Source organism: Staurois parvus, unplaced genomic scaffold (assembly GCF_062004578.1).
Source record: "Staurois parvus isolate SC_StPar_1 unplaced genomic scaffold, SC_StPar_1.0 ptg000438l, whole genome shotgun sequence".
NCBI classification, from domain to species: Eukaryota; Metazoa; Chordata; class Amphibia; order Anura; family Ranidae; genus Staurois; species Staurois parvus.
This window is the reverse complement of record NW_028318234.1, coordinates 7323816-7350552: the sequence shown is the minus strand read 5'-3', so window position 1 is coordinate 7350552 and position 26737 is coordinate 7323816. Positions and strand designations below refer to the sequence as shown.

At 43.2% G+C, this 26737-nt stretch overlaps 1 protein-coding gene across 4 annotated transcripts in view; it reads right to left on the bottom strand.

Moving 5' to 3' along the window:
* CPLANE1 (ciliogenesis and planar polarity effector complex subunit 1) overlaps positions 1-26379 on the bottom strand; it is a 163988-nt gene extending 137609 nt beyond the window's left edge. For all 4 annotated transcript variants that reach the window (XM_089687835.1, XM_089687836.1, XM_089687838.1 and 1 more), the window contains exons 1-8: positions 26281-26379; positions 15040-15176; positions 14833-14956; positions 10775-10894; positions 6264-6499; positions 1988-2094; positions 717-873; positions 509-612 (exon numbers count right to left, since the gene is read on the bottom strand). In XM_089687835.1, coding sequence (XP_089543961.1) covers positions 509-612; positions 717-873; positions 1988-2094; positions 6264-6499; positions 10775-10894; positions 14833-14956; positions 15040-15120 — 929 coding nt within the window. In that variant the 5' untranslated portion in view covers positions 15121-15176; positions 26281-26379. The remainder of the gene's footprint in view (positions 1-508; positions 613-716; positions 874-1987; positions 2095-6263; positions 6500-10774; positions 10895-14832; positions 14957-15039; positions 15177-26280) is intronic.
* Positions 26380-26737: the final 358 nt, after the last annotated feature.

The window sequence follows — 26737 nt, the reverse complement described above, 5'->3', positions numbered from 1 at the left end:
CATGTTATTGCCAAAAAAGAATAAAGATCTGATATCAAATATATATTTGTATGACAATTTAAAACAGTTTATTGATCTTGTTTATTTTTACCCCGTATTCCAAACACTGTTTTTTATTTTGAACATGTGACTGCCAGCAGAGGACTAGACGCTCCTACTGCTTATGTTTCCCTGCAGACAGGCTGGGATGGGTCATGTGACAACTGTATATCGATTATTTATTAAAATAATTACAGTATCGTCATCCACATATAGAAAAAGAAGGGGTAATGTAGATTAAATAATGTGTGTTTAGTATCACTTTAATTGACAATACATGGTAATGTCTATGGAAGAAGAGGATCCAAAAATGTTTTACCTCAAGAGAAGCAACAGTGGTGACTTAGGAGAAAATATGTTAGATTTTCTGAGAATGAGTTGCTCAACCTCACATACTAAACCAACCAAACATACTAAGGAAAGAGTCATGTCAGGTTTATGGGTACCTTCAAAAATAATTTGTACCAACCTTAGATATCTGGTTGGGATTTGCTGGTTTTTGCTACCACAACCCTTCAAACTGCCACAAACAGTTACAAAGTTCATAGTGTTTACAAAGACGACACTGGTTGCCTGCAAAAAAAAAAATGAAAAAAATCTTAAAGTCACTGTGTACTTCCAAAATGTTTTCCTCATAACAGAAGACCTCTCATAGTATATTAATATATTTACAATACCTTATGGTCTTTCTGATTTATTGCCAAGGCTTGGACAAAGCCATCTTTGGAAAATGCAGTCACTAGAGCTCCCCTAGACTTGACCGGCTCACAGGTGGGGTAGATGGTGTCCAGGGGACAGTCCTGTTGTGCCCAATGAACGCTGAATGGGGACACACTAAAAGAAATTAAGTACAATATAGAATTACAAGGAAAGCAAAAACAGTGGCAAGGCAAGTATGTCTATACTTAGCTCCCTGGTCTCCTCCTCCCACGCCTGACTGCAGGACTTCTCCAGGACTTCCCCCATCCTCTGGAACTCACTACTCCAATCCATCAGACTGTCACCTAGCCTCCTCACCTTTAGGCGCACCCTGAAAACCCATCTCTTCAGGGAAGCCTACCCCACCCGCTGCTAACTTGCCGACCTCCTCCACTCTTCCTACCACTCCATCCCCCACAGCTATCTCCTCCTGTGCCACCATCCCCTCCCTCCTAGATTGTAAGCTCGAAAGAGCAGGGCCCTCGAACCCCTCGTATATTGTTTTGTTACTGTATTGTCTCATGTACTGTCCCCCACTATATTGTACAGCGCTGAGCAAACTTTTTGGCACTATATAAACACTGTATAATAATAATATACAGCATAGACGTTATGGACAACATGTCCCCAGAATGTAAAGGAAGATCCCATCAACTGGAACAGCAATAAACTCAATTCAACTCTGCTAAAAAGTGTTTTTATTGCTGTCTACTGTGAGAGTTACGGCCCATACACACGCTAAGAAAATCGTATGAAAATTTCCGTACGAGGAGCAATCATCCGGTAATCTGATCGTTATTACACAGCTTTCGAGGGCAGATCACAACAGTTTGTGCAACAATATCCAAAGGGACAAATGCAAAAAATGTTCTTGTATGAAAGCAGAACTAACAATTTTCGTTTAATCAGTACAGTAGCCAAAAAAAAAAAAAAATCAGAAGTCCAAGACCACGCATGCTCAGAAACGAAATAATACATTACAATATATCACTTCTGAAGTTGTCATATGAGAATTTTCGTAGCTTTAGCAACCTCTTAATTTTCGATATGAGACTAGCATCCAAAAAACAAAACCCCCAAAAAAACGGATGATCATTCGCCCGATATTCTCAATGTGTGTACGGGGCCTAAATCTCCCCAATGGTTGGTGATTACGATACCAATAGAAACAAACATACACAAATAAAAATATTAACTCAACACAAGGAAATATTTGAGACCATAAAACTAAATATATAAAGAAGCAGACCTATTGTACTTTTGATCACCCTCAAGCCAGCGCAGAGAAAGAAATGTCATCATGAGATGGGCTCCAGAGTAGAAGACAAACGTACATAAACAGCTGTCTCCCAACACCTGCAAAATCACAGAAATACAAAAATAAAGTAAATGAAAGAACTTCGGACATGACTTTTCATTAAGTATCAGATATTGCAGAACTCAAACGAAGAAAAAAATGCCCTTTTTGGGAAATCAACCTCCTACTTTTTCTCCAGTGTTCCATCTCCCCAACTAGGAAGACAGCTGTGGAGGTTTCTTTATCCTCCCCGTTGGTATTCCCAAGTGTAGCTCGGGGTTAATTATCAGTACCAAAAGCAGTAACCCCGAGCTACACTCGGGAATACACAGCAGCATTGCTCCGGGATCCCTGTTTCACTTACCTTGTCCTGCGCTCCCGCGATGTCTCCCCTGCAGTGTCCCCGGCCATCTTCTCCGGCCGATGTCGGCGTCCATGTTCCGGTCCCTGCGAGTGTCGGGACGTACAGGGACCGGAACCGGCGGGAAATGTAAACATTTTAAAAAGTGACATTCACTAAATACACTAAAATCACATAGTAAAACATTGCTGTATCAAACCATTTCACATACATTTTGTCCCGAGTGCTTTGTCCTGTGCCCTGCCTGCATTTTTACTGTTCTTTCTGCCTGGAAACTGAGAAACGTCCATGGCGTCCAAAAAGCGTCCCTTTCTGTCAAAAGCGGTTTTAGACCAGCTAGAGAACAGCGATAGTAAATCAGAACCACTTGCAGAATTGAGTGATAATGATTCGTGGGGAAATTCGTCATCAGACACTGAAAAACGATTTTGCGACTTTGCTTAGCGATGTGCGAACTTGGCGCTATATTTAAAATTTCAGTGTTTTTGTTTTGATTATATTATTGAATTAAATTTATTATTATATTATTTTTTTATGATTATTTATTATATTATAATTTATGATTTGGTGTTTCAAATTCTATCATACCCGGGATGTTTACTAGACTCTTGTTCAGACAGATTTCAGTGAGTTATTCCTAAAAATTACAGGCCTACAATAAAAAAATGACATATTTCCATGCAAAAAAATTTACCGCTTTGAGCACAGAAATAATGACATAATCAGACCGCTAGGGAGGTTAAATCAGGCTTGCTATGACATGTAGTCCTGCAGAGCTACTCTGCTGCTGCCACAAGCAAGACGGCCACAGCCAGGGGGCTCTGCCCTGCTCTTGACAGCAACTGCTGAACTGCGCACATGGCCTAACTCGGCAATAGATGAGTGCGGGGGGGCAGAAAATGTTCCACCCCTTGATTTGGCACCAGGATTTCCTTGGACTGCCCCTAAACATCGCTACTTCTGTGTAGCGCTCAGGTGGCCCAGGAAGCTTTATTACAGTGCATTAAAATGTAAAGCAAAGAAAGGACAGGACAGATTACTATCTGTCCAGTCCCACCCAGGGAAAGGAAGGAGGGAGAGGTAATGAGGTAGGCTGGGGTCACATATATAGAGAGGAGAGAAGGTACTCAGCAGGCTACCATGAGGGCACTCACCACTCCAAGCTACAAGATCCCCCAAGGGGGTTGAATCATCACCCAAAAGGGCCTTCGGGACTCAACTCCCTAGCTGGGGATCACTGCCCTGGACCTGTATAGCACCCTGCTAGTCCACAAAACAATTTATTGTTGCCAACTGGCAATGTTACAGGAAGTCCCTACGTGTTCTGAACTGGGTCCGTGTACCAAAAAAGCTAGTCTCCTAATCGCTGATGGAACCATTGAGAAGCTAGTTAATTTTTGTGCAGACTATGCATTTCCTAAGACACTAGCAAAAAAAAAAAAAAAACTGACCTAGCTTGGAGGGGTTATGCCTGGTAGGGGATTTCATGTCTATTTTTGCAAGTGTCCAATCACTTGAAGGTGGCAGCATAACCGCATAAGATAAGGGTGCTCAACCTGTGGCCCTTGGAGCCCTCTGATGTGGCCCTCGACCTCAAAACAGGGAAGCACATGCCCGACATCGGCAACCCGTTGATCGCGATCTGGGCTTGCTGACCCACCATCCCAGAGTATCAATGTGCATGAAGCTGGTGACAGCAGCAAAAGGAAGAAGGCGGCCATGGAGAGAGCAGGAGTTACATAAGCTGATGCATCCTCTGTAGCGCCGACCCTGTCTCAGAAGTGATACCAAGTGCACTTCACCTGGGACCTTTCTAGCAGCCTACAGAGCGATGCCAGCAGAAGCTGGAAGAGTATTAAACACCACATACACTGTGCTTTTGCAACAGACATATTAGCACCTATAAAAGAGATAACTATTGGACTGCTTTCACACTGATCCGTGGGTGCAGCACAGTGCGCCTGCAGGTTAGCTGCACTGAGCCATAGACTTCTATTATAGTCTGCGGGTTTGGTGTGCTTTCTGAAAGTGCACCACACCCAAAATATATAATAGAAGTCTATGGCAAAGCGCAGCTAACCCGCAGGTAAGCTGTAGTTGCAATGCGCTGCACCCACAGTGTGGGTAAAGCTCAGTGCATCGGTGTGAAAGTAGCATTATATGGGGATCAGGACGATAAGTGCTGGTTTACATTTGCGGTCTGAGTGGTAGTAAAACACCATAGTTGAGACGTGTTTTTACCAAAAACTCCCAACCACTGGTAGTGTCAGGGGTTGCAATGGCGATCCTGCTCCATGCGGCCTCCCTATCACATTCTGTTTTACACTTGGACAGGTGGGGTGATGAGGGACAGCATATACAGGAACCAGTCCCCTCCATTTTCCTCCTGAAACCGCTGAAAGCTGGCTTCTCCTACTCTGCTCCCGTCGGTATTCGGCGGCTGTAGGAGAAAGATGTTTATTATGCTGTTAAAAAAAAAAACACTTAAGTGGCCATCGCTCTTCAAAGGGTTGAGCACACCTGGTTTAACCTCTTGCCCTCCAGAGAATTTCCCCCCTTCCTGACCAGGCCATTTTTTGCTATATGGCGTTACTTTAACTGACAATTGCGCGGTCATGCAACGCTGCACCCAAATTAATATTTTTGTCCTTTTTTCTCACAAATAGAGCTTTTTTTCGGTGGTATTTGAACGCCTGCGTATTTTATTTTTTGTGCTATAAACAATTTGTAAACAAAAAAAACATATTTTTGACTTTTAGCTAATAAACATATCCAGTAAAAAAAATTTCAAGAAATAAAATTTCATCAGAAAATTTAGGCCAAAATGTACTCTCCTACATGTCTTTGCTAAAAAAAAATAAAAAAATATGTGTAAATTAATTGGTTTACGTGAAAATTATAGTGTTTACAAATGGCGATATATATACTGGAATTCTTATTTACTTAATTTTTTTTCCTAGTAATGGCGGCGATCAGTGATTTATAGTGGGATTCCGGCGGCATTCTGACACTGGGGGGACCTTAGTGTCATTGACATCCCCAGTGATACCAATACAGTGATCAGTGCACGGACACTGTACTAATGACACTGGGCATGAAGGGGTTAACGTAGGGCAATAAAAGGGTTAACTGTTTGCTTTACACTGTAAGCACACTGCTTTGTATGACTCTGCTATGCAAAGCCATACAAAGCAGTGTGCTGGAGCTGACAGGGGAGAGATCTGTGTTGTTTATACACAGGTCTCTCCCCAGTCGGTAGTACTCGGAGATCACAGCATTCCGGCAGGGAATCACTGGCCGGGACCCAGTGATTGACAGCCGAGGCCGCGAATGGCGGCACGGGTAGAGCGCACGCGCCCCCTACCCAAATCTGCAAAATCACACATATATACGTGATTTTGTGCACCCGTGCTGCCCTGTAGCAGTATTTCTGCTATAGGGTGCTGCTGAAGCGGTTAAGATAGTGGTTGTCAACTTATGAGCTAAAGAGGGCCTCAAATGCAGCCCCTGATATCACCAAAGGGTCACACATAATGTGAAATACATGTAATGTTTGAGAGGACTGTCAGAAACTGCAGACCTAATAGAGGAAACGAGTCAGGAGAGTGTGGACATTGTACATTTTTGGCTGGGAATATGCTGCAGAATACAAAACTGGAAATATGTTACATGAGGCTAGTAGAGATCAGAAATAATACCCTAATCAATCTTCCCACTGCTGAGGTCTGAGCACAAACTCACCAAAAGAAATCAGCCGCAGATCTTCATTTTCTGCTGCAAATCCTAATTCTAATTGAAGCAATCCTGACAGAAAATCTTAGCTCCACATACACAGTTGCACACAGAACATAAAACAAGATAACATACCTGGCTCTTTAAAAACATGGCATGGACTGTCGCTTCTTTATCCTCTGTGCTTGGAAACACAACCGTATCATGAGGTTCAATTTTAGTCCACCGGCCTGAAAGGGTCCTGGTTTTCGGAGGATTTGGCCGATTCTTTTCCTCGGTGTTTTCCCACAGGTACACACATCCTGTGTGATTGGCCATGAGTACCCTACTGCCATCTTCTGACACACACAGGTACAGCTTCAACAAGGTTTCTGAAATATTATTATTATTATTATTATACAGGATTTATATAGCGCCAACAGTTTGCGCAGCGCTTTACAATATAAGGGAGACAGTACAATTACAATACGTTCAGTACAGAAGGAATGTGAGGGCCTTGTTCGTGGAGCTTACAGTCTAAAAGTAAGCCAAACATTGACAAATAATGAGTTTCCAACTACTATACTTCCTACAAGGTATATGCATCAGTATTTCTCTTAAAACTTTAAATTTCAAAAGGAAAATGCAATAAAAAAAGCATTGAAGATTTGTATTTGAATGGCTCTCATCCCTCCTTCACCACTTAGGGAGTCGCTGATCAGCAGGGTGGATAAAAATCAATGATTTTTTTTAAAAAAATCAAAAAAATCTGATTTTTTTGATTTAAATCGGATTTTTTAAAATAAAATGCTTTTTGAGGAAAATATATTACCATCCAAAGGTTATTCCATCATGAAATAAAGATTAGCTTTTTATTTATGTAGAATAAGGCTGTATATGTTTAATTTTTTTGGTAAATAAATTCCATGAATCCATTCACAATGTCATGCTCTTCCAGAGGTTTTTGTAGGATTATTGGGCAGTTTCTCTGCCTACAAGATATTATCACAGATGTTTGGTTTACTTTTGCAGTTCTCAAAACTGAATTTGACTCAGCGGAGATCACATGCCTCTTCTTCACAGCAAAAATGCTATAACATGAACAGAGTTAAGAAAAAGACCTTCATCCTAACTTCTACAAACCTATGAATACAGAATCAACCCCTTCAGTGCCAAGTTTCAAGAAGTTCAGTGAATAGAATAGAAACAATATTTTTCTGATTGTTTGGAGTGGAATAGATCTGCACAAGAAGAAAGTGAACCTAAGTGTGAGGAGGAAGGGGCTGACAGTCTAAGTTTCTTAAAATATATATATTTTGTTTAGCCAAATTAGTTAACAAACATGGATGTTTAAGCAAATAATATATGCTGGAATGTTATTGTTTCAGTTGAATAAATCTATTTAAATTGTTATTATTAAGGTAATGATTATTTTTCTCCTTCCTAAGTACAACAGAAAAGATGTCAAAATATGAATGATTAACCTATTAAACTGGGGATAAAAAAACTAATCTGAAAAGTTGTTATTCTAAAAATCTTCATCTACTTGCATATTAATGTTATACCAGCAAGAATTAGTCTATGTAGAAAACTGATTTAAATCAAGCCTTACTGACTAGTGATTTAAATCAGTTAGATTTAAATCAAATCCACCCTGCTGATCAGGTACATTTATGTAGGTCAGGAGAGCTGTATGTTTACCACTGTTGGCAAAGGAGAACCTTACTGTTTGATGTTTGAACATACCTATATATGGGACCTTCCCTTCAGCGGGGCCGTCAGTGACAGTCGTTTGGTCCAAACCCCTTGATGCCCACCCGGCCTCTTTGGGGTTAATACTGCCTCAGGTTTCCACTCCTCCTGACTTCTGGGTTTTGTTTTAGCAGAGCCAACTGTGTATGTGATCATTCACCTTAAAGAAGAATAGCTACACGTATTTTGGCCATACTTCTCCTAAGGTGTGTACTGGACATCTGTGACCCGTGTTCAGCCGCAAGTGTGCTAAAGTTCGCTGTCAGCTGATGTCAAGCAGTCGGTCCAGGCTCGGGAAAGATACTGACTTTGAAGTTGAGATTCACCTAGACTAGCCTGAGCCAGCCATTCTTGCCCCCTCCACAGCTTGGCGCTCCAATGAGCGCTGGAGGGGCAAAGCAGAGAGCCAGTGACTCAAAGGCTTCGGCTCTCTGCTCACTAAAGACTGAGAACTGAGCAATCAGCAGTCCATGATCGTTCGATTCTCAGTCTTAGAAGGATACAACATGCACCTAGGTGAGTATGATTTTATTTTAAACCCATACTTCTCTTTTAATGTCTTCTAAAAAAGTAAAATCCGCAAAATGTGTTGGGAAGCAGCATCTTCTTTCATACCCTCATTTTTTAGTGGTATTTGATTTGCACTCTTTATATAAAATATCCATTACATTATTTTGTAACTTGGTATTTTTCTATCAACACAAAGGGTGGGATGTGCAAGGTGCTCTGTATTATGAAACGATCACTCCTTTAACCACTTGCCCTCCAGGGGATTTACCCCCCTTCCTGACCAGGCCATTTTTTGCGATACAGTGCTGCGTTACTTTAACTGACAATTGCGCGGTCATGCAACACTGCACCCAAATTAAATTTACGTCCTTTTTTCCTACAAATAGAGCTTTCTTTCGGCGGTATTTGATTGTCTGTGTGTTTTATATTTTTGGAGCTATAAACATAAAAAGACCAACAATTTTGAGAAAACAACAATATTTGGGACTTTTTGCTATTAAACATGTCCAGTAAAAAAATTTTAAAAAATCAAATTTCCTCATAAATTTAGGGCAAAATGTATTCTGCTCCATGTCTTTGCTAAGAAAAAAAATCCCAATACATGTAAATTAATTGGTTTACGTGAAAGTTACAGCTTTTACAAATGGCAGTATATATACTGGAATTGAAATTTTTTTTAATTTAATTATTTTTTACTAGTATGGAGCGCCGATCAGCGACTTATAGCGGGACTGTGGCGGGCATTCTGACACTGAGGGGAACTGACTTGGTGTCACTGACATCTACAGTGATACCAATACAGTGATCAATGCTAATAAAAAACACTGGGCAGGGAGGGGTTAACATGTGGGGCGATCAAAGGGTTAACTGTGTGCTGTTTTACTACATGGGCTGTGTCTGTGTTTCACTGTAAGCACACTGCTTTGTATGACTCTGCTATGCAGAGCCATACAAATCAGTGTGCAGGAGTTGACAGGGGAGAGATCTGTATTGTTTACATACAGGTCTCTCCTCCGTCGGAGATACGGAGATACTTGGCGATCACCAGGTGCAGGTGAATAATCACAGTCTGGGACCCAGTGATTGACAGCAGAGACCACGAATGGCAGCGCGGGTAGAGCGCATGCTCTCCCTACCCAGAACTGCAAAATCATGTATATATAAGTGACTTTGCGCACCTGTGCCGCCCTGTAGCAGTATTTCTGCTATAGGGCGGAGGGGAAGTAGTTAACCACTAACCTACAGGGCACTTATATCCCCTTCCTGTCCAGGCCAATTTCCAGCTCTCAGCGCTGTCACACTTTGAATGACAATTGCGCTGTCATGCAACACTGTACCCATATGAAATTTTTAGCATTTTTTTGTGACAGATAGAGCTTTATTTTGGTGGTATTTATTCACCTCTGGGTTTTTTATTTTTCCTAAACAAACCAAAAACCACAGAAAATTTTGAAACAAATAAACGGTTTTTCTTAAGTTTTTGTTATAAAATTTTGTAAATAAGTGATTTTTCTCCTTCACTGATGTGCGCTAATAGTGTATGAGCTAGAAATATATATTGTACACATACAGACATATATATATATATATATATAGAGAGAGAGAGAGAGAGAGAGGGAGAGAGATTGAATTAATTTGCAATATATTATTTTCCTCAGTAGTACACATATTTTGAAATTAAAAGTCCACACTGGCTCTATTAGCTATAAATCGGGATGGAAAGGTTTGCTTTTTGGTTTTACAGTGCTTCCTGGGATTTCTCAAATTGAAGCAAAGCTGAATAAAAGCCTCTCAAAAGCTGCAGGTGCTGCACACAAGCTTTGTCATAGACTTCTCTGGAGACTTGAGAGACGCTTTGAAGCACTATTAAAGCGACATGGGGTATCATTTTTTAAGCCAAGCAAAAGCAACATGTAAACAGGACTGAAAGCTAACCATTTTATTTAGTTACAGGGGCTTTCATTGACATTCAGAGCGCTTTAAAAAAGCTTGTCCGAAGCCAAATTTTGAAGCACATGTAAACAACCTCTAAGATAATATTACACCTCACTGACGAGATTTACTCTCACTTCCTATTGTGTCTGCAATACAGGAAGTGAAATGGAATCTCTGCAGTGGGACACTTGGCAAAAAAACGAAAAGGTTTTAACAATTATTCACTCTATAGAAAATTGTTATCACTGGCCCCTATTATCTATTTCACAATTTAGAAAACAGTTGTACAAGGCCACAAAGTTTCCAAACAATACTTGATGTTCTCTGACACACAGTAAACTGAATGATGAGTTGAGCAAGGAGTACGCACTTTAAAGTACAAATGTGAGAATGCTTCATTTACGGAGGTATCCAAAATACTATTTTTCATTTAGCTAAGCATGATGTCTAATTTCTTGGGATCCGCTTACCTTGTGCAAGTGAAATCAGCTGGGAGATGTCTGCAATAGCTGGAACTGTGAGCAGAAAGTCCAGGTCCTTACTCCATAGTGATAGTTCCCCAGAGACATTCAAAGCAGCCAGCCAGGCTCCTGTGGGATGAAGAAAGGTGAATCCTTAAAGCCTATCTAAAACCAAACACAAAAATGTAATATATTGCAGCCTACCAACCTAAATGTGGTGTCTACAGTAGTTTTTTAGGCTTTTTCCCTTTATTGTCACCAAGGGATCCTAGCAATAACACACTTCCGGCCCTAGGGTAACAACGCTCACGCACCCTACTGTATCCATGGAAAAGCAGTGTTTTCACCTGAGGACATATCCATATCCTGGAGGGAAGGGGTTTTGTAGTCCTCTGAAAGCTAGGAACATGTAACAGCACCACAGAGCACAAGAAGTTTTTAGCGCACAAGATTTCTGGCAGGATGATTTTACACTTATTGAATAGATACAGCAAAAAGTTTATAATTTTAATAGGACCAAAAACAACCAATAAGGGAAGTTCATTGTTAGGGTTTACTTAAACTTAAAAACAATAAAGGGCAATGCAGTAATATATTAATTTTTTTTACTTCTGATGATACATATGACTATTTCAGCAGAACATATAGATGAACATGGTAATATAGTAAAGTGACCCTGTCAGGTTAAAGCAGAACTAAGGGATAAGGAAAAATTGCCTAAATAGAAAAGACATCTCTATTCATACTTGAATTTTTGTGTGCTTTGATTATTTCCAGCTATGTACAGTAATCCAATGTAAAGTAATGCCTTTGTGCAGAAGCTTCCTGTATTAAAGTGGAGTTCCATCCAGAAGTGGAAGCTCCGCTTGTTTGCCTCCTTCCCCCTCCACTGCCGCATTTGGCACCTTTTGGCGGGGAGGCGGGAGCGGGTACCTGGTTTTGACAAGTACCCGCTCCCACTTCCGGCTCAGTTCACCACGGCGAAGTGAGTCGGACGTTTGGCCCCCTCCTTCTTCCCGAAGTCTCCTGGGAACATTCACAGGTCCCAGAAGACTGCCGGACCAATCAGGATGTGCACCGCGACTCACGCATGCGCAGTGGGCACCAAGCTGTGAAGCCACAAGCTGTCATAGCCTGGTGCTCACACTGAAGATGCTGGCGCCAGGGAGAGTAGACAGCCGGTGAAACCAGCCATGGTGAGGACACTGCTGGTCCAAGGGACAGGTAAGCGACTGTGTTTTAAAAGTCAGCAGCTACAGTTTTTGTAACTGCTGACTTTATTTTTTTTCAGCTGGATCTCCACTTGCGCTTCATGTATGATTCCGTAGTTTTCTGGGACCTGTCACATTTCTCAGAAGACTACAGGGAGGGGGGGGGGGGGAGGCCTTAAACCCCCCCCCCCCCCCGCTCCCTGCCAATCCTTAATGGGGAGCAGGGAACAAAGACTTAAAGTGGAACTTCTCCTTTTGGTTGGAACTCTGCTTTAAGGTTTCTTGGCTGTCGCTTGGCAACTCAAAGTTTCAGCTCCTTCCACACATTTTCTATAGGATTAAGGTCTGGAGACTGGCTAGACCACTCTCCTTAATGTGCTTCTTCCTTAACCAGTCATTTGTTGCCTTGGCAGTATGTTTTGGGTCATTGTCATGCTGGAACACCCGTCCATGACCCAACTTCAGTGTTCTGGATGAGGGAAGAAAGTTCTCATCCAAAAGTTTACAATACATGGCCTCTCAATGCAGCAAAGTTGGCCTGTACCTTTAGCAGAGAAACAGCCCCAAAGCGTAATGTTTCCACCTCTGTGTTTGACTGTAGAGATGGTTTTCTTCGAGTCAGAGTCAGCATTTTCCTTCCTCCAAACATGGCAAGCCGAGTTAATGCCAAAGAGCTCAATTTTGGTCTCATCTGACCACAGCACTTTCTCCCAATCCTTCTCTGAATCATTTAGATGTTCATTGGCAAACTTCAGACATGTGCCTTCTTAAGGAGAGGGACCTTGAGGGTGCCTAGGATTTCAATCCATGGCGGCGTATTGTGTTACCAATGGTTTGTTTGGTGACTGCGGTCCCAACTGCCTTGAGATCATTCACAAGTTCTGGGCTGATCCTTTACTTTTCTCATGATCATCCTTACCTCATGAGGTGAAATCTTGCCTGAAGCTTCAGACTGAGGGCGATGGTTATTTGTATTTTTCCATTTGCAAATAAATGCTCCAACAGCTGTCCCTTCTCACCAAGCTTCTTGCTGATGGTCTTGTAGTCCATTCCATCCTTGTGCAGGTCTACAATCTTGACCCGAACATCCTTTGACAGCTCTTTGGTCATTTGCCCACGATGGCAATTTGAATGGAAGAAAGCGATTCTGTGGACAGGTGTCTTTTATACAAAAAACGAGTCAGAATTACTGTTGGTTGGTAGAGGATCAAATATTTATTTTACTCACTGAACTGCAACTCAATTTATAACATTTGTATCGTGTTTTTTCTAGATTTTTGGTTGATATTCTATCACTATCATTTAAAATACACCTATGATAAAAATTAGAGCCTTCATTTCTTTGTAAGCGGGCAAACTTTCAAAATCTGCAGGGGATCAAATAATTATTTTCCCCATTGTATATAAGAAGCCAAAACATCAGTTGTGGCAGATTTTGTTAGTAAATAGAGGGAATTTCAGCACAGACTGTAACCCTGTGATTTTTGTTCTCAATAAGAACATTTTTTTTTTTTTTTTAAGCTGGATTCACACTTTCGTGTTACGGTAAAGCAAGCAACGTGAAAACCATGGTGCGCTGTGTTGTGGCACCATTCCTTTCAATAGCACCCCAATGCATTATTACACTAGTGGTAAAGCACAGGTACTGCAGTGCACCACAACACACACTTTAGCAAATGAAAAGTCATTGCATTAATGCAACCCATAGCCCCAACCTATCAAAAGAAGGGTCCTTTGTACCATTAGCAGATGAGGCAAGGGTCACAGTGCTAATCTTTGTTCTCAATAAGGACATTTTATTTTTTTTTTTAAAGCTGGATTCTTATGTTCGTGTTGTTGTAAAGCATGCAACATGCAAACCATGATGTGATGTTGTGGTGCCATTCATTTTAAATACATCCAATAAATTTTTACAGTAGCGGGCAAAGCACCTGCACTGCAGAGCAACACAATGTGCATGCTTGACAAAGGATAAGTCATTGCATTAATACAAAACATAGGGGTAGATTTACTGAAACTGGAGCAGATATTCATGGTAGCCAATCAGCTTCTAACTTCAGTTTGTTCAATTAAGCTTTGACAATAAAACCTGGATGATGATTGGTTTCCATTAGTGGTGCACCGAAATGAAAATTCTTGAACCGAAACCAAATATTCAGGATGCGTTTGACCGAAAACCAAAATGGACAGTTTTTAAAAAAATATATATTTTATTATATATAGTTGTATTATATTCAACTTTTTAATTAAAATCATGAATTAAAAGGAATATGAATTTATTTTCAGCACCTTTTCGGCCAATAGGCTGCTTTCACACTGAGCAGTTTTTGCAGCGCAAGAAAAATGCATTCCTTTACATTCAATGTAAGTCTTCACAGTGGTCCGTTGTGCTTCCCTTGCAATGTTAAAAATCCTGCTTGCTGCATTTTTGGTGCATATTTGGCAAATTAAAAAAAAAAAAAAACACCACACCAAAAACGGACCCTCTCATTAAGGCCTGGTTCACACCAATGCGTTTTTTAGCAGATACACACTACAGTCCATTTAACATGGTTTCCTATGGGACACGGTCATATCTTTGCCTTTTTGAGCTGCTGCATTTTTAGAAAGGGTCAAGGACTTTTTTAAACGCAAAATTGCGTGTAAATTCACAGCAAAGTTGTGCGTTTTTGGCAGCCATTATAGGCACCTTTTTTCCTATCAGCAAAATGCTGATAACACTGTTTTCTGCCAATGCATTTCACCCGCCGGTATACATCCCTACTTTCTACGCAGAGCTGCACCAGATTTTGCACCCTCCAGTTTTAGTAAATCAACCTGCTAGTCTGTACTCCTCAGAAGGAAGGTCCTTTATACCATTAGCAGATGTAGCAAGGGTCACAATGCTGCTTTTTTTAAGTAATGGCTTCTTCACATTGCCCGAGCGCAGGCTGACCTCACGGATACGATTCTCATCCACCAGGAAAACAGCTTCCTTTTCCTAAGACAATAAAATGAAAAACTAAAAATGATGATCACAATAGAAATCTAATAGCCTAAATATAAAACGTATGGTGTACTGACCTGCCCCAACCAGCAAAGACTTGCGCAGGGCTTCTTCCTCTTGATGCTAGTAGACAGCAGAACTTCAAGAGACACTTCCATGTTTATTATCACGTCAGCAATCCCCCACAGACCAGCTGGATCCACGGCCCCGGTTCCTAACAAAATGATACAAACAGACCCCATATAGTACTGTGCAAAAGTTTTAGGAACCTGGGAATAATATTGTAAAATGAGGATGCTTTAAAAATGTAGCGTTACCCCCTTGAGAGCTGCTGGCTTTGGGTCCCACTTTACTCCCTGCACAGCCAGTCCTTGGGCTTGATTTTGTTAGTTTTATCAGAGAATTTACCTTAGATAAAGTAAAGGGGTTATGGGATGCCCAACTTGATTGCAGAATAACAAACTGAGCCCAATTTCCTTCTCTAAAATACTACAAAAATGGCAGATGAATGATTGTGTTCTATCCGGAACCATAACAGTCTTTAGCAAAGTGGTAGCTTGCAGGAGCTCTGAGTCTCCTTGACTACAGGGATGTTGGATTCCTATCGCCCAACGCCTGGGACATGTAGTGCCGGGTGCCAGGCAGGTAGTTTCTTTCTACTTTAAGCCCTGCTAAGCAGCAGGGCTTACCTGTCAGGTGAAGCAATCGGTGACAGCGCTGCCGCCGATTGCTTACACACAGTGCCAGCCTCTCCGCACCCCCTTGGGGTTTCCCAGGCTCCGCTTGCCCATCTGTGGGCCTGGCTCACCGTCAGAGAGGAGGGAGAAGAGCGGACAAGTCCGCTCACCTCCCCTTCTTGTGCCCGTGTCCCCGTTGAGAGATTGTAATGCAATCCCCGGGAAAGAATGTAACGTGGTGTGATGTGCACCACTTTACATTCAGTAGAGCAGAGGGAAGACATGCAGGGTCTTTTAGACCTTGGATGTCTCAAAGAGAACCTGTCACCAAAAAATCATCATATAGGGGACTTTGTCCCCTATGTGATGAAAAAAAAAAGTTTTTTTTTTATTGTAAAAAATTAAAGCTACACCCAAGCACATACCATCCCCCACAAAAAAAATTGAGACCCCCCACATATACGCATGTACAAATGTAAAAGCACACGCTGGGGCACCTACGCATGAAACCATCAATTGCTATATACGTCATATATCACTGCGCACACCAGAATGAGAGCAACCATTCTAGCACCAGACATCCTCCGTAATGCTAAACTGGTGACCTAGAAGGAGCTTTAAATGTGTCGACCTATAGAAAATACAGGGTACTGAAGTTCGTCGCCATTTCACGAGTACACACAAATTTCAGGTTTGACAAGTTGGATATCTATTTACTCGCTGCAACCTCATCTTTTATATTTTACAAATAAACAGGGTAATTTGCTTGTTTGTGCCCTAAGATTAACTTACTTGTATTTTTTACTAAATTTTTTCACTAACATTTTGCGTTATTGGGCAACTGTGATTAACCTTCTCCTCACTAAATTAATGTTTTGGATCACTGAAGCATATGTGAATTATGAACTGTTCATGGACACATGGGTTATTTCATTTTGTGTGTTACTTGATTGTTTATGTGTGGACATTATATACTGTGTGTGTGTGTTTTATATATATATATATATATATATATATATATATACACATATACATACACACACACACTATATTGCCAAAAGTATTGGGACGCCTGCCTCTAGTCCGTAGGGTCCAACATTGAGTTGGCCCCGCCCTTTGCAGCTATAACAGCTTCAACTCTTCTGGGAAGGCTGTCCACAAGGTTTAGGATTGTGTCTGTGGGAAGGTTGGACCGTTCTTCCAGAAGAGCATTTGTGAGGTCAGGCACTGATGTCAGATGAGAAGGTCTGGTTCACAGTCTCTGCTCTAATTCATGCCAAAGGTGTTCTATCAGGTTGATATCAGGACTCTGTGCAGGCCAGCCAAGTTCCTCCACCCCAGACTCACTCATCCATGTCTTTATGGACCTTGCTTTGTGTACTGGTGCCAAGTCATGTTGGAACAGGAAGGGGCCATCTCCAAACTGTTCCCACAAAGTTGGGAGCATGAAATTGTCCAAAATGTCTTGGTATGCTGATGCCTTAAGAGTTCCCTTCACTGTACCTGAGGGGCCAAGCCCAACCCCTGAAAAACAACCCCACACCAAAATTCCCCCTCCACCAAACTTTACACTTGGCACAATGCAGGAAGGCAAGTACCGTTCTCCAGGCAACCGCCAAACTCAGACACGTCCATCAGATTGCCAGACAGAGAAGCGTGATTGGTCACTCCATAGAACACGTCTGTACTGCTTTAGAGTCCAGTGGCGGCGAGCTTTACACCACGGCATCCAATACTTTGCATTGCACTTGGTGATGTAAGGCTTGGATGCAGCTGCTTGGCCATGGAAACCCATTCCATGAAGCTCTCTACACACTGCTGTTGTGCTAATCTGAAGGCCACATGAAGTTTGGAAGTCTTTAGCTGTTGACTCTGCAGACAGCTGGCAACTTTTGCGCACTGGGCGGTTCAGCATGTGCTGACCCCACTCTGTCATTTTACGTGGCCTACCACTTTGTGGCTGAATTGCTGTTGTTCCCAGTTGCTTCCACTTTGTTATAATACCACTAACAGTTGACCGTAGAATATTTAGTAGCCAGGAAATGTCACGGATGGACTTATTGCACAGGTGCCAACCTATCACGGTACCACACTTGGAGTCACTGAGCTCCTGAGAGTGACCCATTCTTTCACAAATGTTTGTAGAAGCAGGTAACAAAAATCTGTGGACGGAGCTAAAAGTTTGAGTTGCCAAACGTCAGCCACCAAACCTTTATGACTTAGAGAGGATCTGCCAAGAGGAGTGGGCCAAACTCCCTCCTGAGATGTGTGCAAACCTGGTGGCCAACTACAGGAAACGTCTGACCTCTGTGATTGCCAACAAGGGATTTGCCACCAAGTACTAAGTCATGTTTTGTGAAGGGGATCAAATACTTATTTCCCTCATGAACATGCAAATCAGAGCATCATTTGTTAGACATTCATTTCTTTTGAATTTTTTGTTGCTATTCCGTCTCTCAGTGTTACAATACACCGAACATTCGATTTTTTGACTGACCATGTCTTTGTGAGTGGGCAAACATTCAAAATCAGCGTGTGTGTGGTGTGTGTATATATATATATATATATATATATATATATATATATATCCCCCATTTAGGCTCAAGCAATATCAGATCTTAGAGAAGGGGGCAAGTACTTGGTAAACATCTATGTGGGCAGTACAGTGGCTAAGTGGTTAGCACTTCCGCCCGGCAGTAATACGGTGGTTGGTTCGAATCTCAGCCACAGCACCTCCTGCCTGGAGTTTGCATGTTCTCCCACTGCCTGCGTGGGTTTCCTCTGGGTACTCCGGTTTCCTCCCACATTCCAAAGACATGCTGGTAGGTTAATTGGATCCTGTCTAAATTGTCCCTAGTATGTGTATGTATGAATGTAAGTTAGGGACTTTAGATTGTACGCCCCTTGAGGGTTAGGGAGTGATGTGAATGTACAATATATATGTAAAGCGCTGTGTAAATTGACAGTGCTATATAAGTCCCTGAAATAAATAAAGGTTTGCAAAGTCCCTATTTCACGCTCTTCAGAGAGCTCTAAGGGTGGCCTTACACACTATAATCTGACTTTACCATCTCTGTGATCATTTAAATTTACAAAAACTATGTAATAAAAGGACAAACTATTACTATGCAATCCAATCAATTTCCATCAAGTCCCACGGGCCTTAACATTACACAGTTGTTTGTAGATTGAAATCAGATTGTATAGTTTATGGCAGCTTAAGGGCTCATTTATACGTGCGGTCAGGATAGGCTGAGGAGTGGGGCAGTTTTACAACCCTCCTTGGGCTGTAAAGAAAACCAGACAAGTTGTACATGATGCTGCAAAAATGATCGCCCACTGCCTCGTTTTGCAGCTAGTGCTATCACATATGACCCATTCAAGTGAATGAGGTGAAGTATTTAGAGGGTTGAAATAGATCACCTCCTCTCTGCCTGTCAAATGCCTCAGAAAAGCGATCCACCACAGAACGTTTTTCAAAAGGGCAGCAAAATCTGCACATCTAGACTTAGCCTAACGCAAGAACAGATTCAACACTTTTAGTAGGCATTAACATGCACAATTCCCAGGTAACAATTGCACTCTACTGTTTATGTTATGTTACTACAGGAAAAGTTCCTAACGTATTATTAACTTTGAGTGGATATATAAAGCACCAACATACTCTGCATAACTGTTCAATGAGTAATCATGCGGTCATCACAACTAGGGCAGAAAGACCTCTCTTTCAACCAATTTAAGGTCTTGTGTCAGTGGGCTTTGCTGAAGAAGAGCAGTAAGTTTTTGAATTTAGTTTGAGAGGCAATCAAGTGCATTGAGAATTCATTACACAAGCAGTTGATCTGAATTTGACGTGCTTTAGCTGCTGCAGAGTTCTCATAGACATATACAGGATGAGAAGAGAACAAAAGTCCACCAACACTGGCATTTTTTGCGCGCTGCAATTATTTTCATGTTGCTGCTACATCTAATGCCCCGTTCACAAAGACGATCCGATCAGGTATGCCTGTCAGTTCTTCAGGTGGACCAGATCACATGGTCCATGTATGCCTAGGGACTGGCGGGTATAAACAGGCTTGTGTTCGTTTACAGCCCTCTATCTCCAATCCGATCCTGTCCACTAAAAAGAAACAATCCGCCCCCTTCCGTCTAGGCGGATGGGAATATGGAGGATATGGAATTGCACAGGGGGATTCTTGGAAAATCTTGCTGAAGGTAAATGTAAGTTCATAGAAGAAACAGCTCCCTGTGAAAGGCTGAGCAGCACTGAGCGTCTCTAATTGGTTTCGGGAGCAGAATGGGAAGTCTCTGTCCTACAGCAGGAAGACAGCGCTGCATACTGTATGTACAGTGCCTTGAAAAAGTATTCATACCCCTTGAAATTTTCCAAATTTTGTCATGTTACAACCAAAAACGTAAATGTATTTTATTGGGATTTGATGTGATAGACCAACACAAAGTGGCACATAATTGTGAAGTGAAAGGAAAATGATAAATGGTTTTCAAAATAGAGAGAGATATTTCTGCCCATTCTTCTTTGCAAAATATCTCAAGCTCTGTCAGATTGGATGGAGAGCATCTATGAACAGCAATGTTCAAGTCTTGCCACAGATTCTCAATTGGACTTTGACTGGGCCATTCTAACACATGAATATGCTTTGATCTAAACCATTCCATTGTAGCTCTGGCTGTATGTTTCGGGTTGTTGTCCTGCTGGAAGGGGAACCTCCGTCCAGTCTCAAGTCTTTTGCAGACTCTTAACAGGTTTTCTTCTAAGATTGACCTGTATTTGGCTCCATCCATCTTCCCATCAACTCTGACCAGCTTCCCTGTCCCTGCTGAAGAAAAGAATCCCCACGTGACGCTGCCACCACGTTTCACGGTGGGGATGGTGTGTTCAGGGTGATGTGCAGTGTTAGTTTTCCGCCACACATAGTGTTTTGCTTTTAGGCCAAAAAGTTCAGTTTTGGTCTCATCTGACCAGAGCACCTTCTTCCACGTTTCCTGTGTCCCCCACATGGCTTCTCGCAAACTGCAAACAGGACTTCTCATGGCTTTCTTCCAACAATGACTTACTTCTTACCACTCCATTCCATTAAGGCCAGATTTGTGGAGTGCACGACTAATAGTTGTCCTGTGGACAGATTCTCGCACCTGAGCTGTGGATCTCTGCAGCTCCTCCAGAGTTACCATGGGCCTCTTGGCTGCTTCTCTGATTAATGCTCTCCTTGCCCGGCCTGTCAGTATAGGTGGATGGTCATGTCTTGGTAGGTTTGCAGTTGTGCCATACTCTTTCCATTTTTGGATGATGGATTGAACATCCATGAGATGTTCAAAGCTTGGGATATTTTTTTATAACATAACCCTGCTTTAAACTTCTCCACAGCTTTATCCCTGACCTGTCTGGTTTGTTCCTTGGCCTTCATGATGCTGTTTGTTCATTAATGTTTTCTAACAAACCTCTGAGGGCTTCACAGAGTAGCTGTATTTATACTGAGATTAAACTACATACAGGTGGACTCTATTTACTAATTAGGTGACATCTGAAGGTAATTGGTTCCACTAGATTGTAGTTAGGGGTATCAGATTAAAGGGGGCTGAATACAAATACAAGTCACACTTTTCAGATATTTATTTTTAAACATTTTTGAAAACCATTTATAATTTTTCTTCCACTTCACAATTATGTGCTACTTTGTGGCGGTCTATCACATAAAATCCCAATAAAATACATTTATGTTTTTGTTGTAACATGACAAAATGTGGAAAATTTCAAGGGCTATGAATACTTTTTCAAGGCACTGTAGCTGAGGCTAGATACAGTTAATGTACGATGCACAGCACAAGCACCTGTCAGTGCAGTAAATGGTTCACTGGGGCCCGCTTTGCCCAAACCAATTATTTTAAACGTGGAATTAAGTGTTTAGGCTGAAGTGAAAGCAAAACGTCTTTTTTTATTGGATAGACGGAGGTTAGGTTCACACTCATGCAATGCGGTACATCGCATGTGATTCCTACAGGAACCGCACCGCATTCCTGTGCAAATCACATGCAAATTGTGTGTGGTGAGATTTGAGTCATACATTATGTATGGCTCAAATCGCACCGCATCAGAAAGGTGCAGGCTCGTTTTTTTTGGGTCCGCACTAGAATCGTATCGCATGGGTATTCACACCAATGCGATCCAATTCAGCACATCGCACTGCGTTTTCCGGACCATTTCCGGGGTGATGTCAACTTTAACATACACACCCGCAGCAGTTCGCATATACGGGGTGCGATTCTGATGCGACTGCATCAGTGTGAACCCAGCCTAAGGGAGGGTTATAATCCAATGTCATGGTTTTTTTTACCATCTGTGTCCCATTAGGGAGAATTCCCTTTACTTCCTGTCCCCACAACAGGAAGTATGAGGAAATCCGTAGTAGTGATCAAAACTAGTGTCTCCATTGGAAGATTTCCCCTCTACTCCTGTTCTGGTGACCTCTATAAATGTGGGGTTTTCTTTTGGTCACTGGGAAAAAATAGTGAGGGTGAATCTCCTTAATGGGAGCACAGAGAGCAATAAAAACATGACAGGGGTTCTAATCCTTCTAAAAGCTACTAACACTTTTGTAACAGTTACCATTTGTCTTCCAGGGCAATTTCTTAACCTTTTTGCGTTACAATCTGCATTTTTTTGCTAGAAATTATTGGAAATCCCTCCAACAGTATTTACTGAAAACAGAGACCCTAGAGAATAAAATGGTGGTAGTTGCTTTTTTTTATGTTGCATAATATTTGCAGTTATTTACCAAACGTGTATTTTCAGGAAAAATACAAATTAATTTTAGTGCAAACAAACACAATATAATACCAATTTTTCTTGTAAAATATAAAAGGTAGGGTATCATTAAGTAAATAGATACCAAACATATCAAGTCTTAAAATTGTGCATGCCAGTGGAGCTGCAAAAAACTGTGGTGCCAAAAATACACCATAGGTGACACTTTAAAGTGGTTGTAAAGGCTGAAGTTTTTTTTACCTTCCTGCATTCTACGCAGGAAGGTAAAAATCCTTCTGTGTGCAGCGCACCCCAATATTTACATGCGTAATCCAGCGAAGTGCATGAGAGCCTCGGCCATTGGCTCCCACTGCTGTCAATCACAGTCAATGATGATAGAGAGGGGGCAGGGCAAAGCCACAGCTGTGTGTGTGAATGGACACACAGAGGAGGGGCTCAGGAGCGCGCCTGCTTGGGTGCCCCCATAGCAAGCTGCTTGCTGTGGGGGCGCTAGGCAGAAGGGAGGGGCAAGGGACCCAAGAAGAGGAGGATCGGGGCTGTTCTGTGCAGAAACACTACACACAGCAGGTAAGTATAACATGTTTGTTTTTCTGTTTTTAAAAATACCTTTAATATAACTAGAAAAGCCGTAAATGGTGTCACTGAAGAGTGATCTGAGAACTATAGCAATATAATTATCACTGCGACATTCACAATACTTCACATGTACGGTACAATTGATGCTTACATACACGTGCTCTCCCTACACTGTGCTTTTTTATATAAGGTATGTGTAGAGGTGATGGGGGGGCTTTAAAAAACGAATTACTTTTAATAATGATATACAACTTTGTTATGCTTTATACTTTTCTTACTTTATTGTCATCACCAGCCCCCAATGTGATAGAATGGGCAGGTGACAGGTCCTCTTTGTTGAGACATTAGCAGTCTATTACACTCCATTGAGTACATTAGTTGAAAAATGACAGCTGTGATGTAATACATGTCACTTCCAGGGTCATTGGTGGTAGGACGGTTGTTCCCCGAGTCCCTCCTGTGTTCATTGTTTCCCGCAGAGAAACAGGAGAGCTGGGGAACCACCATGGGTGCTACTGGCATGTAGGGGGGGCACCCTTTGATAGCCCCCCAAAAAAGTGATCCGGTGGCTCTTAGGCCAGATTTACAATGGCGTGTGCATTTTGTCCGTGTGTGTGTGGTTTAGGTGCATTTGTGTTTAGCCGCAGTTCCATTGCCCTCTATTATGCTGCGTGATTTTAGCCGTGGTCCTATTGCCTTTATTAGGCTGTGTGATTTTAGCTGTGGTCCTATTGCCTTCTATTAGGTTGCATGTTTTTGCTGCACTTTCAGAAAGCACATCATTGGTCCCCCATCTGGCATATCTTTGGTGAGCTTTCAGAAAACACAGCAAAAATGCATAACCTAATAGTCATCAATGGGACCGTGACTAAAAACGCACGGCCTAATAAAAGTCAGAAGGCCGCGGCTAAAAACATGTGCAAAACGTACCGAAATTACGCATACACCCGAGATTCATCAAAAATGCAGCAACCTGGCATTACAGACATTAGCATGCCCACAGCTGCAGCAGCTTCTAAGTTTTGTTTAACCACTTCTCTGCCGTTCCATGCCATGCCCCTTCTTTGCCATGTCATGCCCCTTCTTTGCCATGTCATGCCCCTTCTTTGCCATGTCATGCCCCTTCTTTGCCATGCAATGCCATGTATCTTCTCTACTATGCCAGGCCCCTTCTCTACCACCATGCCATGCATCTTCTCTACCACCATGCCATGCACCTTCTCTACCACCATGCCATGCACCTTCTCTACCACCATGCCATGCACCTTCCCTGCCATACCCCTTATCTACCATGTCATGCCATGCTCCTTCTCTACTATGCCATGCCAATTCTCTGTCACCATGCCATGTACCTTCTTTGCTGTGCCATGCCATGCCCCTTCTCTACCACCATGCCATGTTCCTTCTCTGCCATGCAGGGGTGGACTGACCATTTGGAAACACGGGCACTGCCCGAGGGCCCGGGGTCAGTAGGGGGCCCCACGAGATGCCCCTGGTACCTTTTTCATAGGCTTGTTTGAGTTTGGGCAAGGACATGGGCCCCATGATCCCCCTTTGCCCGGGGGCCCCATGAGTTGTCAGTCCACCCCTCCTGCCATGTCATGCCCCTTCTCTACCATGTCACGTGCCTTCTCTACCATGCAACACCCCTCCTCTACCATCATGCCACGCACCTTCTCTGTCATGCCTTGTACCTTGGTAGATAATTGGTTAAAGTATAACTAAAATGCAAAACTTTTTTTTTTTTTATTTCTAGATAGTGCAGATGCCAGGTTTTCTTTCTGCGGTCTGTCTCCCCCGCCCCCAGGCCACTTTCGCACAGGAACCTGCACTGCATTCATTTTGAAGGGGCTCAAATCGCATCGTATCGCACCATAGTACTGCATGCACCACTAATGCACAGCCACCAGACTGCATGGTTGTTCTGTACCATGTGATCCCAGTGTTCTGAAACATGTGATCCCAGTGTTCTGTACCCTGTGATCCCAGTGCTCTGAACCATGTGATCCCAGTGCTCTGTACCCTGTGATCCCCAGTGCTCCGAACCCTGTGATCCCCAGTGCTCCGAACCATGTGACCCCAGTGCTCCGTACCATGTGACCCCAGTGCTCCGAACCATGTGACCCCAGTGCTCCGAACCATGTGACCCCAGTGCTCCGAACCATGTGACCCCAGTGCTCCGAACCCTGTGACCCCAGTGCTCCATACCCTGTGACCCCAGTGCTCCGAACCATGTGATCCCAGTGCTCTGCACCCTGTGATGCCAGTGCTCTGTACCCTGTGATCCCCAGTGCTCTGAACCTTGTGACCCCAGTGCTCCGAACCTTGTGACCCCAGTGCTCCGTACCCTGTGACCCCAGTGCTCCGAACCATGTGATCCCAGTGCTCCGAACCTTGTGACTCCAGTGCTCCGCACCCTGTGATCGCCAGTGCTCCGTACCCTGTGATCCCCAGTGCTCTGAACCATGTGACCCCAGTGCTCTGAACCATGTGACCCCAGTGCTCTGAACCATGTGACCCCAGTGCTCTGAACCATGTGACCCCAGTGCTCTGAACCATGTGACTCCAGTGCTCTGAACCATGTGATCCCAGTGTTCTGTACCATGTGATTCCAGTGCTGGGCATTTCCAAAGTTAGTGCATCCTGTGGTGTGATGCGATCTGAGCCCATTGAAATGAATGCAGAACACATTCCTGTGTGGCTCATAGTGTGAAGCTATCTGAATGCCGTTAAACGAGCGCGGATTGCGGCTTAGGAAGATCAACCCTCTCTACTTGTCCTGGTGATGGAAAGTTAATGTCCCAAATTTTGGGTTGTCACCAAAACAGGAATAGAGGGGAAATCTTCTAATTGGGGGGACAACACTAGTTCTGGTGACACCCTGGGATTCCTTCACTTCCGATGTTCACTATGGGACAGGAAGTGAAGGGAAATCTCAGTAAAGGGGACACACATGCAGAAACAACCTGCCAAGGGTTACATGACCCTCTGTACTCCCTCCACAATGACAATAACACCCGGCATCAGCTGTACATCACAACACTGCGTCCAATGAGAGGATGGAGGGAGGATGAGGTCACACTGTGTGTATGAAGACAACCGATCCTCCCCACACGATGCAATACATTCCTCGTCTGTGGACTGCTCCTGGGGTGCCCACCCTGTGCTGGAGGACTACTAGTCCCAGCAGGGCGCGATGGACAATACACCTTATACACTGTATACACCGAGCGCCTCCTATGCCCATTCCCGTCCTACTTCCCACCGAGCACGCCGCTCACCTCAGCCGGGCCTCCTCCTCGCTCCCCGGGCCGCTCTCATGCCTCCCCCTGTCCTGACAGGAAGCCCGGGAACCAGGGCGGCAAGAGCGGCTAGGAACGGGGACACAGAGGGAGGAGGCCACGCCCCTTGGATACAGCGCAAAACACGCCCACAGACGGAAAATATCCGGCCCCTCTAGGAAGGACAGACCCGCCCACAGACAGAGAAGATCCGGCCCCTCTAGTTAGGACAGACCCGCCCACAGAGGGAGAACATCCAGGGCCCCTCTAGGAAGGAGAGACCCGCCCACAGACGGAGAAGATCCAAAGCCCCTCTAGGGAGGACAGACCCGCCCACAGAGGGAGAAGATCCGGCCCCTCTAGGGAGGACAGACCCACCCACAGACAAGGAAGATCCTGAGCCCCTCTTATAAGGACAGACCTGCCCACAGAGGGAGAAGATCCGGCCCCTCTAGGG